A 17,994-nucleotide genomic window follows, 5' to 3' on the forward strand; every position below is an offset into this window, starting at 1 on the left:
CGGGGCGTCCTCTCCACGGGGCGTCCTCTCCACGGGGCGTCCTCTCCACAGGGCGTCCTCTACACGGGGCGTTCTCTACACGAGCGTCCTCTACACAGGCGTCCACTAAACGAGCGTCCTCTACACTGGAGGGGCGTCCTCTACACAGGGCGTCCTCTACACGTGGCGTCCTCTCCACGGGGCGTCCTCTCCACGGGGCGTCCTCTCCACGGGGCGTCCTCTCCACGGGGCGTCCTCTCCACAGGGTGTCCTCTACACGGGGTGTCCTCTACACGTGGCGTCCACTACACGAGCGTCCTCTACACGGGCGTCCTCTACACGAGCGTCCTCTACACGGGCGTCCTCTACACGTGGCGTCCTCTACACGGGGTGTCCTCTACACGAGCGTCCTCTATACGAGCGTCCACTACACGAGCGTCCTCTACATGGGGCGTTCTCTACACGAGCGTCCTCTACACAGGCGTCCACTAAACGAGCGTCCTCTACACTGGAGGGGCGTCCTCTACACAGGGCGTCCTCTACACGAGCGTCCTCTATACGAGCGTCCACTACACGAGCGTCCTCTACATGGGGCGTTCTCTACACGAGCGTCCTCTACACAGGCGTCCACTAAACGAGCGTCCTCTACACTGGAGGGGCGTCCTCTACACAGGGCGTCCTCTACACGGGGTGTCCTCTACACGAGCGTCCTCTACACGTGGCGTCCACTACACGAGCGTCCTCTACATGGGGCGTTCTCTACACGAGCGTCCTCTACACAGGCGTCCACTACACGAGCGTCCTCTACACTGGGGGGGGCGTCCTCTACACAGGGCGTCCTCTACACGGGGTGTCCTCTACACGAGCGTCCTCTACACGGGGTGTCCTCTACACAGGGCGTCCTCTACACGGGCGTCCTCTACACGAGCGTCCTCTACACGGGCGTCCTCTACACGTGGCGTCCTCTACACGGGGTGTCCTCTACACGGGCGTCCTCTACACGAGCGTCCTCTTTGCGAGCGTCCACTACACGAGCGTCCTCTACATGGGGCGTTCTCTAAACGAGCGTCCTCTACACAGGCGTCCACTAAACGAGCGTCCTCTACACTGGAGGGGCGTCCTCTACACAGGGCGTCCTCTACACGGGGTGTCCTCTACACGAGCGTCCTCTACACGGGGTGTCCTCTACACGGGGTGTCCTCTACATGAGCGTCCTCTACACGGGGTGTCCTCTACACGAGCGTCCTCTACACGAGCGTCCACTACTTGGGCGTCCTCTACACGGGGCGTCCTCTACACAGGGCGTCCTCTACACAGGGCGTCCTCTAGACGGGCGTCCTCTACACGGGTGTCCTCTACACGAGCGTCCTCTACACGGGCGTCCTCTACACGGGCATCCTCTACACGAGCGTCCTCTACACGAGCGTCCTCTACACGGGCGTCCTCTACACGGGGCGTCCTCTACACGGGGCGTCCTCTACACGGGACAGCCTCTACATGGGCGTCCTCTACACGAGCGTCCTCTACACGGGCGTCCTCTACACGGGCGTCCTCTACACGGGCATCCTCTACACGAGCGTCCTCTACACGAGCGTCCTCTACACGAGCGTCCTCTACACGGGCGTCCTCTACACGGGGCGTCCTCTACACGGGGCGTCCTCTACACGGGACAGCCTCTACATGGGCGTCCTCTACACGAGCGTCCTCTACACGGGCGTCCTCTACACGGGCGTCCTCTACACGGGCGTCCTCTACACGGGCATCCTCTACACGAGCGTCCTCTACACGAGCGTCCTCTACACGAGCGTCCTCTACACGGGCGTCCTCTACACGGGGCGTCCTCTACACGGGGCGTCCTCTACACGGGACATCCTCTACACGGGACATCCTCTACATGGGCGTCCTCTACACGAGCGTCCTCTACACGGGCGTCCTCTACACGGGCGTCCTCTACACGGGCGTCCTCTACACGAGCGTCCTCTACACGGGCGTCCTCTACACCAGGGGTCCCCAACTCCAGTCCTCAAGGCCCACCAACAGGTCATGTTTTCAGGATTTCCTTTGCATTGCACAGGTGATGCAATTATTACCTGGGCAAGACTAAGGAAACCCTGAAAACATGACATGTTGGTGGGCCTTGAGGACTGGAGTTGGGGACCCCTGCTCTACACGGGCGTCCTCTACACGGGCGTCCTCTACACGGGCGTCCTCTACACGGGCGTCCTCTACACGGGCGTCCTCTACACGGGCGTCCTCTACACGGGCGTCCTCTACACGGGCGTCATCTACACGGGCGTCCTCTACACGGGCGTCCATTTCACCAGCTCTTCCGTCTTTGCAGTCGCCGAGCACTTGGAGCTTCTGGCCCATAACCGTGACCTCGCCGTCTCTCCGAGCATCTTCCCTCCCGGTGACTACAGGGCGTCTTGTAAGTGTTTGGTGCATGACGTCCCGGGGAAATGTCGGCTCTGCACACACAGGGCAGAAGTATCATGGTGCGAACTGTCCCCTCCCTCTGCAGATATTCCGAGCGGCAGTTCCGGGGGAGCGTCGTACCGCGGCGGCCTGTACTCCGGCGGCAGCATCGGGGCTGGATCCATGCCCGTCCTACTCACCAGTTTCCTGGATAACCTGAGGCCAGAGTTGCTGGAGGAAGTGAAGGACGTCCTGATCCCTGAGAGCCGCCTGACCACGCACCGCGACCGCATCATCGGCAAAGGTCAGCTCGCGAAGTGCGAGAACCCGCCCCCGAGGGGTCAGTCAGGGCGAGTAAGCTCCACCCCTGGCCAACTCCTGCTGTCAGGTGACCCCTAAAGGGGGAATGTCCCACACCACCAATCGTGGGGGGGAGTAAAGTCCAGCTCTTGGCCGTCTGCCCACTTCCATTTTTTTGGCCCTCAGGTCATTTCGGGAGTGTTTACCATGGAACATACAGAGATGAGGACGGAGAAGAGCAGCACTGTGCGGTCAAGTCCCTGAACAGTAAGGGCCACGGCGGAAGACTCAAAATAGTGACCGCAGCTCTGGAGGTGACTGGAGTATCAGACATGATATAACAGCAGAATAGTGAGTGCAGCTCTGGAGGTGACTGGAGGATAAGACACGATGTAACAGCAGAATAGTGAGTGCAGCTCTGGAGGTGACTGGAGTATCAGACATGATGTAACAGCAGAATAATGAGTGCAGCTCTGGAGGATAAGACACGATGTAACAGCAGAATAGTGACTGCAGCTCTGGAGTATCAAACATGATGTAACAGCAGAATAGTGAGTGCAGCTCTGGAGGATAAGACACGATATAACAGCAGAATAGTGAGTGCAGCTCTGGAGGTGACTGGAGGATGTTTTGTATATCTCGGCTGTGTGACATTTGTGGCTCTCTGCTCCTGTAGGGATCACGGATGTGGAGGAGGTGGAGGAGTTCCTGCGGGAGGGGATCCTGATGAAGGAGTTCCATCACCCCCACGTCTTGTCCCTCATTGGGATCTTTCTGCCGCGGGAGGGCCTCCCACTTGTCGTCCTCCCATATATGTCACATGGAGACCTGAGACACTTCATCCGCAGTGAGGATCGGGTGAGCGGAGGGGTTGAGTGGGGAGATGGTGGGTCGGGGGAGTTGCGGGATCTGGAGAGTGACGGGCTGGGGCAGCAGCGGCATGGGCTGTGTCGGGGTAGCGGGGGAGCTACGGGGTCCTGTGAGTGGCAGGCTGGGGGAGCGGCAGCATTGGCTGAGGATTGAGGCTGGGGGAGCTGCAGGGTCAGAGAGCGGTGGGGTCGGGGGAGCTGCAGGGTCGGGGGAGCGGTGGGGTCGGGGGAGCTGCATGGTCGAGGGAGCGGCGTGGTCGGGGGAGCGGCAGGGTCGGGGATGTGGCGAGGTTGGGGGAGCGGCGGGGTCAGGGGAGCTGCAGGTTCGGGGGAGCTGTAGGGTCGGGGGGAGCGGCGGGGTCGGGGGAGCGGTGTGGTCGGGGGAGCTGTAGGGTCGGGGGAGCTGTAGGGTCGGGGGCAGTGGTGGGGTCGGGGAGGAGCGAAGGGGTCATGGGAGCTGCAGGGTCGGGCAGGAGCGGCGGGGTCGAGAGAGCTGCAGGGTCGGGGGAGCGGTGTGGTCGGGGAGGAGCGGCGGGGTCGGGGAGGAGCAGTGGGGTCGGGGGAGCGGTGTGGTTGGGGAGGAGCGGTGGGGTCGGGAGCTGCAGGGTCGGAGGAGCGGCGGGGTCGGGGGAGCGGCGGGGTCGGGGGAAGCTGCAGGGTCGGGGGAGCGGTGGGGTCGGGGGGAGCGTCGGGGTCGGGGGAGCGGTGGGGTCGGGGGGAGCTGCAGGGTCGGAGGAGCGGCGGGGTCGGGGGGAGCTGCAGGGTCGGAGGAGCGGCGGGGTCGGGGGGAGCTGCAGGGTCGGGGAGCTGCAGGGTCGGGGGAGCGGTGTGGTCGGGGAGGAGCAGTGGGGTCGGGGGAGCGGTGTGGTTGGGGAGGAGCGGTGGGGTCAGGGGAGCTGCAGGGTCGGAGGAGCGGCGGGGTCGGGGGAGCTGCGGGGTCGGGGGAGCTGCGGGGTCGGGGGAGCTGCAGGGTCGGGGGAGCGGCAGGGTCGGGGGAGCTGCAGGGTCGGGGGAGCTGCAGGGTCGGGGGAGCTGCGGGGTCGGGGGAGCGGCGGGGTCGGGGGGAGCGGCGGGGTCGGGGGAGCGGTGGGGCCGACCCTGTGCACTGTCTATGGTGATAATGGCCGCTGTCTCCGCAGAGCCCCACAGTGAAGGATCTCGTCTGCTTCGGGCTGCAGGTTTCTCAGGGGATGGAATATTTAGCGCAGAGGAAGTTTGTGCACAGAGACCTGGCCGCCCGTAACTGCATGTGAGTGATGCATGACGGGGAGCTGCGTACACGGAGACAGTGTCGCCCCGTTCCACCTCCACCATAGTGTGGACCCCCGCGCTGCGGCTGATGCCGTCCGTGTCTTCCAGGCTCGATGAGACGTATCAGGTGAAGGTGGCGGACTTCGGCCTCGCCCGGGACGTGTTTGATAAGGAATATTACAGCGTCCGGCGCCATAAGAACGCGCGGCTGCCGGTGAAGTGGATGGCGCTGGAGAGTCTGCAGACCCAGAAATTCACCACCAAGAGCGACGTGGTGAGAGGATGGAGATAAGGGGCGGGGGGTCCGCACACACCAGCGCCCCTTACATAATGCTCTCTCCATCCAGTGGTCTTTCGGGGTGCTGCTGTGGGAGCTGATGACACGAGGAGCGCCCCCCTATCCAGATGTGGATCCGTATGATATTACCCGATACCTGTACAGGGGGAGGCGTCTGCCGCAGCCCGAGTACTGTCCGGACCCCCTGTGAGTACCTGCACTGTGACCACTACGCTCTTTAAATGTATCATGTTCTGTCTCACCACTAGAGGGGGCTCCTCACATTATTATTATTTATATAGCACCATTGATTCCATGGTGTTGTACATGAGAAGGGGTTACATACAAATTACAGATATCACTTACAGTAAACAAACTAACAATGACGGACTGATACAGAGGGGCGAGGACCCTGTGCTCGGGGGCTTACATTCTACAGGATTATGGGGATGGAGACAGTAGGTTGGGGATTGCAGGAGCTCTGGTGTTGGTGAGGCGGTAGCTCCGGTGTTGGTGAGGCGGTAGCTCCGGTGTTGGTGAGGCGGTAGCTCCGGTGTTGGTGAGGCGGTAGCTCCGGTGTTGGTGAGGCGGTAGCTCCGGTGTTGGTGAGGCGGTAGCTCCGGTGTTGGTGAGGCGGTAGCTCCGGTGTTGGTGAGGCGGTAGCTCCGGTGTTGGTGAGGCGGTATCTTCGATAGTGATGAGGCAGCAGCGGTGTCAGTGCAGGCTGTAGGCTTTCCTGAAGAGATGAGTTTTCAGGTTCCGTCTGAAGGATCCGACTGTGGTTGATAGCCGGACGTGTTGGGGCAGAGAGTTCCAGAGGATGGGGGATATTCGGGAGACATCTTGGAGGCGTTTGGGTGAGGAGCGAATAAGTGTGGAGGAGAGAAGGAGGTCTTGGGAGGACCGGAGATCACGTGAGGGAAGATATCGGGAGATTAGTTCAGAGATATATGGAGGAGACAGGTTGTGGATGGCTTTGTAGGTCAGGATTAGTAATTTGAACTGGATACGCTGAGGGAATGGGAGCCAGTGAAGAGATTTGCTGAGGGGGGAATCGGAGGAGTAGTGAGGAGTGAGATGGATTAGTCGGGCAGCAGAGTTAAGGATGGACTGGAGAGGTGCAAGGGTGTTAGCAGGAGGCCGCAGAGGAGGATGTTGCAGTAGTCAAGGCGGGAGATGATGAGGGCGTGCACAAGCATTTTAGTAGATTGGGGGTTGAGGAAAGGACGGATTCTGGAGATATTTTTGAGCTGGAGGCGACAGGAGGTGTAAAGAGCTTGGATGTGTGGTTTGAAGAACAGGGCAGAGTCGAAGGTTACTCCGAGGCAGCGGACTTCGGGTACCGGGGAAAGCATGATGTCATTAAAAGTGATAGATAGGTCAGGTAAGGAAGATCTATGGGATGGAGGAAAGATGATGAGTTCAGATTTGTCCACATTGAGTTTGAGGAAGCGAGAGGTGAAGAAGGAGGATATGGCCGATAGACACTCCGGGATTCTGGACAGCAGAGAGGTGACGTCTGGGCCAGAGAGGTAGATCTGAGTGTCGTCCGCATACAGGTGGTACTGGAAGCCATGGGACGTTATGAGTTGTCCCAAGCCAAGTGTATAGATTGAGAAGAGTAGGGGTCCTAGGACAGAGCCTTGGGGGACCCCGACAGAGAGAGGGTAGGATGAGGAGGTAGCGTGGGAGTGGGAGACGCTGAATGTGCAATTAGTAAGGTATGAGGAGATCCGGGATAAGGCGAGGTCTTTGATGCCAAGGGAGGAGAGGCTCTGTAGTGGGAGGCAGTGGTCAACTGTGTCGAAGGCAGAGAACAGGTCTAAGGAGGAGTACAGAGTATTGTCCGTTAGCTTTGGCGGTAAGTAGGTCGTTAGTGATTTTGGTCAGGGCTGTCTCAGTTGAGTGATGGGGGAGGAAACCAGATTGTAGAATGTCAAAGGGCAAGTTAGATGAGAGGTGGGAGGAGAGTTCAGAGTCGACGTGCTGCTCCAGGAGCTTGGAAGCGAATGGGAGCAGCGATATTGGGCGATAGCTGGACATAGCAGTTGGATCGAGGGTTGGCTTTTTAAGGATAGGCGTGATTGTGGCATGTTTGAAAGCAGAAGGGAAGGTGCCAGAAGATAGTGATAGGTTGAAGAGGTGGGTTAGGGATGGGATAAGTGTGGTGGTGAGGTTGGGGAGGAGGTGGGATGGGGTCGAGCGCACAGGTGGTGAGGTGCGATTTGGAGAGGAGACAATTAAGCCCCCCTTCAGTGATGTTGGATAGGGAGGTTATGGGGTTTGGGCATTGGTCTGGTATACAAAGGGGTTGTGGTGGTTGAACAATGAAGACTTGCCTTGTCTGGTCGATCTTATTTTTAAAGTGTATATATATACAGTCACCACTAGAGGGGGCTCCTCACATACAGATGTGTGTGTGTGTATATATATATATATATATATATATATATATATATATATATATACAGTCACCACTAGAGGGGGCTCCTCACATACAGGTGTGTGTGTGTGTATATATATATATATATATTATACATACAGTCACCACTAGAGGGGGCTCCTCACATACAGATGTGTGTGTATATACAGTCACCACTAGAGGGGGCTCCTCACATATAGATGTGTATATATATATACAGTCACCACTAGAGGGGGCTCTGTTGTGAATTCTGTGGTCAAGCTCCCTCTTGTGGTCATGAGTGGTACTTCGGCTGGTTCTGTCCATGAGCTTCCTTTGGTGGATGTGAGTGGGGCTGCGGCTTCTGAGTTTCCTTCTTCAGGTGACGAGGTTAAGTCGTTAGGTGCTGCTCTATTTAACTCCACCTAGTTCTTTGTTCCTAGCCTCCAGTCAATGTTCCAGTATTGGTCTTGCTCTCTCCTGGATCGTTCTTGTGGCCTGTCTGCCCTGCATAAGCTAAGTTCTGCTTGTGTTATTTTTGTTTGCTATTTTTTCCGTCCAGCTTGCTATATTGGTTTTTCTTGCTTGCTGGAAGCTCTGGGACGCAGAGGGAGCACCTCCGTACCGTTAGTCGGTGCGGAGGGTCTTTTTGCACCCTCTGCGTGGTTTGTAGGTTTTTGTGCTGACCGCAAAGCTATCTTTCCTATCCTCGGTCTATTCAGTAAGTCGGGCCTCACTTTGCTAAAATCTATTTCATCTCTGTGTTTGTATTTTCATCTTTACTCACAGTCATTATATGTGGGGGGCTGCCTTTTCCTTTGGGGAATTTCTCTGAGGCAAGGTAGGCTTATTTTTCTATCTTCAGGGCTAGCTAGTTTCTCAGGCTGTGCCCGAGGCGCCTAGGTTTGGTCAGGAGCGCTCCACGACTACCTCTAGTGTGGTATGATAGGATTAGGGATTGCGGTCAGCAGAGTTCCCACGTCTCAGAGCTCGTCCTATGTTATTAGTAACTATCAGGTCATTTTCAGTTCTCTTAACCACCAGGTCCATTGTGGTTCTAAATCACCAGTTCATAACAGTACTGGAGGCCCAAAGTACTAATACTTCTCAATAAAGGGAAAGGAGAAGTTCTGAGACCATTTTTTTTTCTCTGCACTGTGTTTTGTCTTTCCTTTCCCCTAGACATTTGGGTGGTTCAGGACACAGGTGTAGTGATCGACATTAAAGGTCTGTCTTCTTGTGTGGATCATCTCACTACAAGAGTACAAAATATTCAAGATTTTGTGGTTCAGAAATCTATGTTAGAACCTAGAATTTCTATTCCTGATTTATTTTCTGGAGATAGAGCTAAGTTTCTGAATTTCAAAAATAATTGTAAACTGTTTCTGGCTTTGAAACCCCGCTCCTCTGGTGACCCAGTTCAACAAGTTAAGATCATTATTTCTTTATTACGTGGCGACCCTCAAGGCTGGGCATTTTCCCTTGCGCCAGGAGATCCTGCATTATGTGATATTGATGCGTTTTTTCTGGCGCACGGATTGCTTTATGATGAACCTAATTCAGTGGATCAGGCAGAGAAAAATTTGCTGGCTCTGTGTCAGGGTCAGGATGAGGTAGAGATATATTGTCAGAAGTTTAGGAAGTGGTCTGTGCTCACTCAATGGAATGAATGTGCGCTGGCAGCAATTTTCAGAAAGGGTCTCTCTGAAGCCCTTAAGGATGTCATGGTTGGATTTCCCAAGCCTGCTGGTCTGAATGAGTCTATGTCTTTGGCCATTCAGATCGATCGACGCTTACGTGAGCGTAAAACTGTGCACCATTTGGCGGTATTATCTGAGCATAAACCTGAACCTATGCAATGTGATAGGACTTTGACCAGAGCTGAACGGCAAGAACACAGACGTCGGAATGGGCTGTGTTTTTACTGTGGTGATTCCACTCATGCTATCTCCGATTGTCCTAAGCGCACTAAGCGGTTCGCTAGGTCTGCCACCATTGGTACGGTACAGTCGAAATTTCTTTTGTCCGTTACTTTGATCTGCTCTTTGTCATCCTATTCTGTCATGGCATTTGTGGATTCAGGCGCTGCCCTGAATTTGATGGACTTGGAGTATGCTAAGCGTTGTGGGTTTTTCTTGGAGCCCTTGCAGTGTCCTATTCCATTGAGAGGAATTGATGCTACGCCTTTGGCCAAGAATAAGCCTCAATACTGGACCCAGCTGACCATGTGCATGGCTCCTGCGCATCAGGAGGATATTCGCTTTTTGGTGTTGCATAATCTGCATGATGTGGTCGTTTTGGGGTTGCCATGGCTACAGGTTCATAATCCAGTATTGGATTGGAAATCTATATCTGTGTCCAGCTGGGGTTGTCAGGGGGTACATGGTGATGTTCCATTTCTGTCTATTTCATCATCCACCCCTTCTGAGGTCCCAGAGTTCTTGTCGGATTACCGGGATGTATTTGATGAGCCCAAGTCCAATGCCCTACCTCCGCATAGGGATTGCGATTGTGCTATCGATTTGATTCCCAGTAGTAAGTTTCCTAAAGGTCGACTGTTTAATTTGTCTATGCCTGAGCACGCCGCTATGCGGAGTTACGTAAAGGAATCCTTGGAGAAGGGTCATATTCGCCCGTCGTCGTAGCCATTGGGAGCAGGGTTCTTTTTTGTGGCCAAGAAGGATGGTTCGCTGAGACCTTGTATTGATTACCACCTTCTTAATAAGATCACAGTCAAATTTCAGTATCCTTTGCCGCTGCTGTCTGTTTTGTTTGCTCGGATTAAGGGGGCTAGTTGGTTCACCAAGATAGCTCTTCGTGGTGCGTATAATCTTGTGCGTATTAAACAGGGCGATGAATGGAAAACAGCATTTAATACGCCCGAGGGCCATTTTGAGTACCTGGTTATGCCATTCGGGCTTTCCAATGCTCCATCAGTGTTTCAGTCCTTTATGCATGACATCTTCCGAGAGTACCTGGATAAATTCCTGATTGTATACTTGGATGATATTTTGGTCTTCTCGGATGATTGGGAGTCTGACGTGAAGCAGGTCAGAATGGTGTTCCAGGTCCTGCGTGCGAATTATTTGTTTGTGAAGGGGTCAAAGTGTCTCTTTGGTGTTCAGAAGGTTTCATTTTTGGGGTTCATTTTTTCCCCTTCTACTATCGAGATGGATCCTGTTAAAGTTCAGGCCATTTATGATTGGACTCAGCCGACATCTCTGAAGAGTCTACAAAAGTTCCTGGGCTTTGCTAATTTTTATCGTCGCTTCATCGATAACTTTTCTAGTATTGCTAAACCATTGACTGATTTAACCAAGAAGGGTGCTGATGTGGTCAATTGGTCTTCTGCGGCTGTGGAAGCTTTTCAGGAGTTGAAGCGTCGTTTTTCTTCTGCCCCTGTATTGTGCCAGCCAGATGTTTCGCTCCCGTTCCAGGTCGAGGTTGATGCTTCTGAGATTGGAGCAGGGGCTGTTTTGTCGCAAAGAAGTTCTGATGGCTCAGTGATGAAACCGTGTGCCTTCTTTTCCAGGAAGTTTTCGCCTGCTGAGCGTAATTATGATGTTGGCAATCGAGAGTTGCTGGCCATGAAGTGGGCATTCGAGGAGTGGCGTCATTGGCTTGAAGGAGCTAAGCATCGCGTGGTGGTATTGACTGATCACAAGAACTTGACTTATCTCGAGTCTGCCAAACGGTTGAATCCTAGACAGGCTCGTTGGTCGCTGTTTTTCTCCCGTTTTGACTTTGTGGTTTCGTGCCTTCCGGGCTCTAAGAATGTGAAGGCGGATGCCCTGTCTAGGAGTTTTGTGCCCTAATCTCCGGGTTTGCCTGAGCCGGCGGGTATTCTCAAAGAGGGGGTAATTTTGTCTGCCATCTCCCCTGATTTGCGGCGGGTGCTGCAAAAATTTCAGGCTAATAGACCTGACCGTTGCCCAGCGGAGAAACTGTTTGTCCCTGATAAATGGACGAGTAGAGTTATCTCTGAGGTTCATTGTTCGGTGTTGGCTGGTCATCCGGGAATCTTTGGTACCAGAGATTTGGTGGCTAGATCCTTTTGGTGGCCATCTCTGTCGCGGGATGTGCGTTCGTTTGTGCAGTCCTGTGGGACTTGTGTTCGGGCTAAGCCCTGCTGTTCTCGTGCCAGTGGGTTGCTTTTGCCCTTGCCGGTCCCGAAGAGGCCCTGGACACATATCTCTATGGATTTTATTTCGGATCTCCCTGTCTCGCAAAAGATGTCGGTCATTTGGGTGGTTTGTGATCGCTTCTCTAAGATGGTCCATTTGGTACCCTTGTCTAAATTGCCTTCCTCCTCTGATTTGGTGCCATTGTTTTTCCAGCATGTGGTTCGTTTACATGGCATTCCGGAGAATATCGTTTCTGACAGAGGTTCCCAGTTTGTTTCGAGGTTTTGGCGAGCCTTTTGTGCTAGGATGGGCATTGATTTGTCTTTTTCCTCGGCTTTCCATCCTCAGACAAATGGCCAAACTGAACGAACCAATCAGACCTTGGAAACATCTGAGATGTTTTGTTTCTGCTGATCAGGATGATTGGGTGTCCTTTTTGCCTTTGGCTGAGTTCGCCCTTAATAATCGGGCCAGCTCGGCTACTTTGGTTTCTCCGTTTTTCTGCAATTCTGGTTTCCATCCTCGTTTCTCTTCAGGGCAGGTTGAGTCTTCGGACTGTCCTGGTGTGGATACTGTGGTGGACAGGTTGCAGCAGATTTGGACTCATGTGGTGGACAAGTTGACATTGTCCCAGGAGAAGGCTCAACGTTTCGCTAACCGCAGGCGCTGTGTGGGTCCCCGACCTCGTGTTGGGGATTTGGTTTGGTTGTCGTCTCGTTATATTCCTATGAAAGTTTCCTCTCCTAAGTTTAAGCCTCGTTTTATTGGTCCGTATAGGATTTCTGAGGTTCTTAATCCTGTGTCTTTTCGTTTGACCCTTCCAGCTTCTTTTTCCATCCATAATGTATTCCATAGGTCATTGTTGCGGAGATACGCGGAACCTGTGGTTCCATCCGTTGACCCTCCTGCCCCGGTTTTGGTTGAGGGGGAGTTGGAGTATATAGTGGAGAAGATTTTGGATTCTCGTATTTCGAGACGGAAACTCCAGTACCTGGTTAAGTGGAAGGGTTATGGTCAGGAAGATAATTCCTGGGTCTTTGCCTCTGATGTTCATGCTGCCGATCTGGTTCGTGCCTTTCATTAGGCACATCCTGGTCGGCCTGGGGGCTCTGGTGAGGGTTCGGTGACCCCTCCTCAAGGGGGGGGTACTATTGTGAATTCTGTGGTCAAGCTCCCTCTTGTGGTCATGAGTGGTACTTCGGCTGGTTCTGTCCATGAGCTTCCTCTGGTGGATGTGAGTGGGGCTGCGGCTTCTGAGTTTCCTTCCTCAGGTGACGAGGTTAAGTCGTTAGGTGCTGCTCTATTTAACTCCACCTAGTTCTTTGTCCCTAGCCTCCAGTCAATGTTCCAGTATTGGTCTTGCTCTCTCCTGGATCGTGCTTGTGGCCTGTCTGCCCTGCATAAGCTAAGTTCTGCTTGTGTTACTTTTGTTTGCTATTTTTTCTGTCCAGCTTGCTATATTGGTTTGTCTTGCTTGCTGGAAGCTCTGGGACGCAGAGGGAGCACCTCCGTACCGTTAGTCGGTGCGGAGGGTCTTTTTGCACCCTCTGCGTGGTTGTTTGTAGGTTTTTGTGCTGACCGCAAAGCTATCTTTCCTATCCTCGGTCTATTCAGTAAGTCGGGCCTCACTTTGCTAAAATCTATTTCATCTCTGTGTTTGTATTTTCATCTTTACTCACAGTCATTATATGTGGGGGGCTGCCTTTTCCTTTGGGGAATTTCTCTGAGGCAAGGTAGGCTTATTTTTCTATCTTCAGGGCTAGCTAGTTTCTCAGGCTGTGCCCGAGGCGCCTAGGTCTGGTCAGGAGCGCTCCACGGCTACCTCTAGTGTGGTGTGATAGGATTAGGGATTGCGGTCAGCAGAGTTCCCACGTCTCAGAGCTCGTCCTATGTTATTAGTAACTATCAGGTCATTTTCAGTGCTCTTAACCACCAGGTCCATTGTGGTTCTAAATCACCAGTTCATAACAGGGCTCCTCACATACAGATGTGTATATATACAGTCACCACTAGAGGAGGCTCCTCACATACAGAGGTATATATATATATATATATATATATATATATATATATATATATACAGTCACCACTAGAGGGGGCTCCTCACATACAGATGTGTGTATATATATATATATATATATATATATATATATATATATATATATATATATACAGTCACCACTAAAGGAGGCTCCTCACATACAGATGTGTATACAGTGGGGCAAAAAAGTATTTAGTCAGTCAGCAATAGTGCAAGTTCCACCACTTAAAAAGATGAGAGGCGTCTGTAATTTACATCATAGGTAGACCTCAACTATGGGAGACAAACTGAGAAAAAAAAAATCCAGAAAATCACATTGTCTGTTTTTTTAACATTTTATTTGCATATTATGGTGGAAAATAAGTATTTGGTCAGAAACAAACAATCAAGATTTCAGGCTCTCACAGACCTGTAACTTCTTCTTTAAGAGTCTCCTCTTTCCTCCACTCATTACCTGTAGTAATGGCACCTGTTTAAACTTGTTATCAGTATAAAAAGACACCTGTGCACACCCTCAAACAGTCTGACTCCAAACTCCACTATGGTGAAGACCAAAGAGCTGTCAAAGGACACCAGAAACAAAATTGTAGCCCTGCACCAGGCTGGGAAGACTGAATCTGCAATAGCCAACCAGCTTGGAGTGAAAAAATCAACAGTGGGAGCAATAATTAGAAAATGGAAGACATACAAGACCACTGATAATCTCCCTCGATCTGGGGCTCCACGCAAAATCCCACCCCGTGGGGTCAGAATGATCACAAGAACGGTGAGCAAAAATCCCAGAACCACGCGGGGGGACCTAGTGAATGAACTGCAGAGAGTTGGGACCAATGTAACAAGGCCTACCATAAGTAACACACTACGCCACCATGGACTCAGATCCTGCAGTGCCAGACGTGTCCCACTGCTTAAGCCAGTACATGTCCGGGCCCGTCTGAAGTTTGCTAGAGAGCATTTGGATGATCCAGAGGAGTTTTGGGAGAATGTCCTATGGTCTGATGAAACCAAACTGGAACTGTTTGGTAGAAACACAACTTGTCGTGTTTGGAGGAAAAAGAATACTGAGTTGCATCCATCAAACACCATACCTACTGTAAAGCATGGTGGTGGAAACATCATGCTTTGGGGCTGTTTCTCTGCAAAGGGGCCAGCATGACTGATCCGGGTACATGAAAGAATGAATGGGGCCATGTATCGTGAGATTTTGAGTGCAAACCTCCTTCCATCAGCAAGGGCATTGAATATGAAACGTGGCTGGGTCTTTTAACATGACAATGATCCAAAGCACACCGCCAGGGCAACGAAGGAGTGGCTTCGTAAGAAGCATTTCAAGGTCCTGGAGTGGCCTAGCCAGTCTCCAGATCTCAACCCTATAGAAAACCTTTGGAGAGAGTTGAAAGTCCGTGTTGCCAAGCGAAAAGCCAAAAACATCACTGCTCTAGAGGAGATCTGCATGGAGGAATGGGCCAACATACCAACAACAGTGTGTGGCAACATTGTGAAGACTTACAGAAAACGTTTGACCTCTGTCATTGCCAACAAAGGATATATTACAAAGTATTGACATGAAATTTTGTTTCTGACCAAATACTTATTTTCCACCATAATATGCAAATAAAATTTAAAAAAAACAGACAATGTGATTTTCTGGATTTTTTTTTTCTCCGTTTGTCTACCATAGTTGAGGTCTACCTATGATGTAAATTTCAGACGCCTCTCATCTTTTTAAGTGGTGGAACTTGCACTATTGCTGACTGACTAAATACTTTTTTGCCCCACTGTATATATATATATATACAGTCACCACTAGAGGGGGCTCCTCACATACAGATGTATATATATATATACAGTCACCACTAGAGGAGGCTCCTCACATACAGATGTGTATATATATATACACAGTCACCACTAGAGGAGGCTCCTCACATACAGATGTATATATATATATATACAGTCACCACTAGAGGAGGCTCCTCACATACAGATGTGTATATATATATACACAGTCACCACTAGAGGGGGCTCCTCACATACAGATGTGTGTGTATATATATATATATATATATATATATATATATATATATATATATATACTAGATTGTGGCCCGATTCTAACGCATCGGGTATTCTAGAATATGCATGTCCCCGTAGTATATGGACAATGATGATTCCAGAATTCGCGGCAGACTGTGCCCGTCGCTGATTGGTCGAGGCAACCTTTATGACATCATCGTCGCCATGGCAACCATTAGGACATCATCGTCGCTGTGCCCGTCGCTGATTGGTCGAGGCAACCTTTATGACATCATCGTCGCCATGGCAACCATTATGACATCATCGTCGCTGTGCCCGTTGCTGATTGGTCGAGGCCTGGCGGCCTCGACCAATCAGACGCAGGATGTCTATGTCCTTTATGACATCATCGTCGCTGTGCCCGTTGCTGATTGGTCGAGGCCTGGTGGCCTCGACCAATCAGAGACGCGGGATTTCTACGTCGATGCTGTGCCGGTCTCTGATTGGTCGAGGCCTGACGGCCTCGACCAATCAGAGAGCCGGGATTTCCAGGACAGACAGACAGACAGACAGACGGAAAAACCCTTAGACAATTATATATATAGATATATATATATACAGTCACCACTAGAGGGAGCTCCTCACATACAGATGTGTATATATACAGTCACCACTAGAGGGAGCTTCTCACATACAGATGTGTATATATACAGTCACCACTAGAGGGGGCTCCTCACATACAGATGTGTATATATATACAGTCACCACTAGAGGGGGCTCCTCACATACAGATGTGTGTGTGTGTGTATATATATATATATATATATATATATATATATATATATACTGTTGCCCCCTTTATCTTCCGTTTCCTGCCTTCTCGAGGTCCACAGTTCTTGGGGTCTCGGCAGCTCGTCTCTGGGACCCCCGTGATAATCTTCTGTGCTTGTGTTTCGGCAGCTACTCCCTGATGTTGCAGTGCTGGAGTCCGCACCCCGAGGAGCGGCCCACCTTCTCGCAGCTGGTCAGTGAGATGGAGGTGGTCTCTAGCTCCCTGTGGGGCGAACACTACATCAACCTGAACGTCACGTACATTAATCTGGACCGTGAGCAGTTCTACCCTCCGGCACCGCCGGGCTCCGAGGACGAGCTGGAGAACGTCAGCAGTGATGAGGAGGAGGATGGAGCAGCGGCGATGCTGTGAGCACGGATCGGCCGGAGTCTCCACATGAAAGCTATCCGATCGGCTGCAGCACTGTGTGACTGAGGGGTCTGGTCTCACAGGAGGAAGATGAGAACCTCGTGCCTCAACAGCTAATAATGAACTGTCACAAATGGCCGCTGTCCGGCCCTGGGAAGGAGACTATTACTTTTCGACACTTTTTTTTGTTGCTGTAAATGAAATCTGCACCGAATATTCTGGAGGCCGATTATAATGTTGAAGAGAAGACCCCCGAGACCGCGGCCGCCATCGTGCATCATACTTGAATTGTACAATGATCTATACTGTGTATATAGCGCCACCAAGAGGAATATTTTTATACAAAGATTTGAGAAATAAAATTTCTCTTTTATATTAAGAAAATCTGTAAATAAAGGAAATTTACTTTCTTATATATACTCCAGAGCTGCACTCACTATTCTGCTGGTGCAGTCACTGTGTACATACATTACTAAAGGGGTTGAGTTAAGATCGCCCTCCCCTTTCCTCAACTGTACAGTTTTCTCCAACCATTCTTATGATTGTCATATTTTCGCTGGAGAATCTGGCAGAGTTATAACACACCCCTCATCCATCTTGTATTAAGATTTGCTCTGTATAGATACTAAATTTGGGCCAGTGGGACACACAGTTCCAGAGAAATCCGTCCTTTTTTACCTGTTGGAATTAGAGGTTAGTGCTTCCAGTGGTTGATAGATGCGCCGATGGAGTTTAGCAATATGTACTTATTATTTTCCTAGCCCAAATCGTTGGCCCAGAATCTTACAAGATTAAGACAAAGGACCTCATGTTTTAAAGAACTTCTATACCAGTCCTAGCTAGTACAGATGGGAGGGGTGAGTAAGTTGCTCAGAGCTTGGAGTTTATGGCCAGAGCAATAAAAACCTTCTACACATACATTCAGAAACACACAAAGAAGGGGGGTTTTTAGCTCGCAGCATGGGTCTGAAGGGCAAAGCTACAAAATCATATTATATTTCTTACAATATCGTGACACCCCCCCCTTTTGGTCCGCGCTACGGAGGCAGAACCCCTTGGCTTTTGGAACCATGGTCAGAAGTGCAAAACCCCTCAGCTATGGTTTTTTACATTATCGTGACAT

At 51.4% G+C, this 17,994-nt stretch overlaps 1 protein-coding gene across 7 annotated transcripts in view; it reads left to right on the plus strand.

Moving 5' to 3' along the window:
- MST1R (macrophage stimulating 1 receptor) overlaps nt 1-17,255 on the plus strand; it is a 55,922-nt gene extending 38,667 nt beyond the window's left edge. For 5 of the 7 annotated variants that reach the window (XM_069736012.1, XM_069736010.1, XM_069736008.1 and 2 more), the window contains exons 15-22: nt 2,321-2,407; nt 2,501-2,698; nt 2,881-2,961; nt 3,371-3,552; nt 4,703-4,812; nt 4,923-5,088; nt 5,162-5,298; nt 16,631-17,255. In XM_069736012.1, coding sequence (XP_069592113.1) covers nt 2,321-2,407; nt 2,501-2,698; nt 2,881-2,961; nt 3,371-3,552; nt 4,703-4,812; nt 4,923-5,088; nt 5,162-5,298; nt 16,631-16,874 — 1,205 coding nt within the window. In that variant the 3' untranslated portion in view covers nt 16,875-17,255. Of the gene's footprint in view, nt 1-2,320; nt 2,408-2,500; nt 2,699-2,880; nt 3,046-3,370; nt 3,553-4,702; nt 4,813-4,922; nt 5,089-5,161; nt 5,299-16,630 lie in introns of those variants that run through there. The other 2 variants (XM_069736013.1, XM_069736014.1) reach the window with 2 other exon arrangements.
- Nucleotides 17,256-17,994: the final 739 nt, after the last annotated feature.

The sequence above is a fragment of the Ranitomeya imitator genome, chromosome 8, assembly GCF_032444005.1.
Source record: "Ranitomeya imitator isolate aRanImi1 chromosome 8, aRanImi1.pri, whole genome shotgun sequence".
In the NCBI taxonomy this organism is placed as follows: Eukaryota; Metazoa; Chordata; class Amphibia; order Anura; family Dendrobatidae; genus Ranitomeya; species Ranitomeya imitator.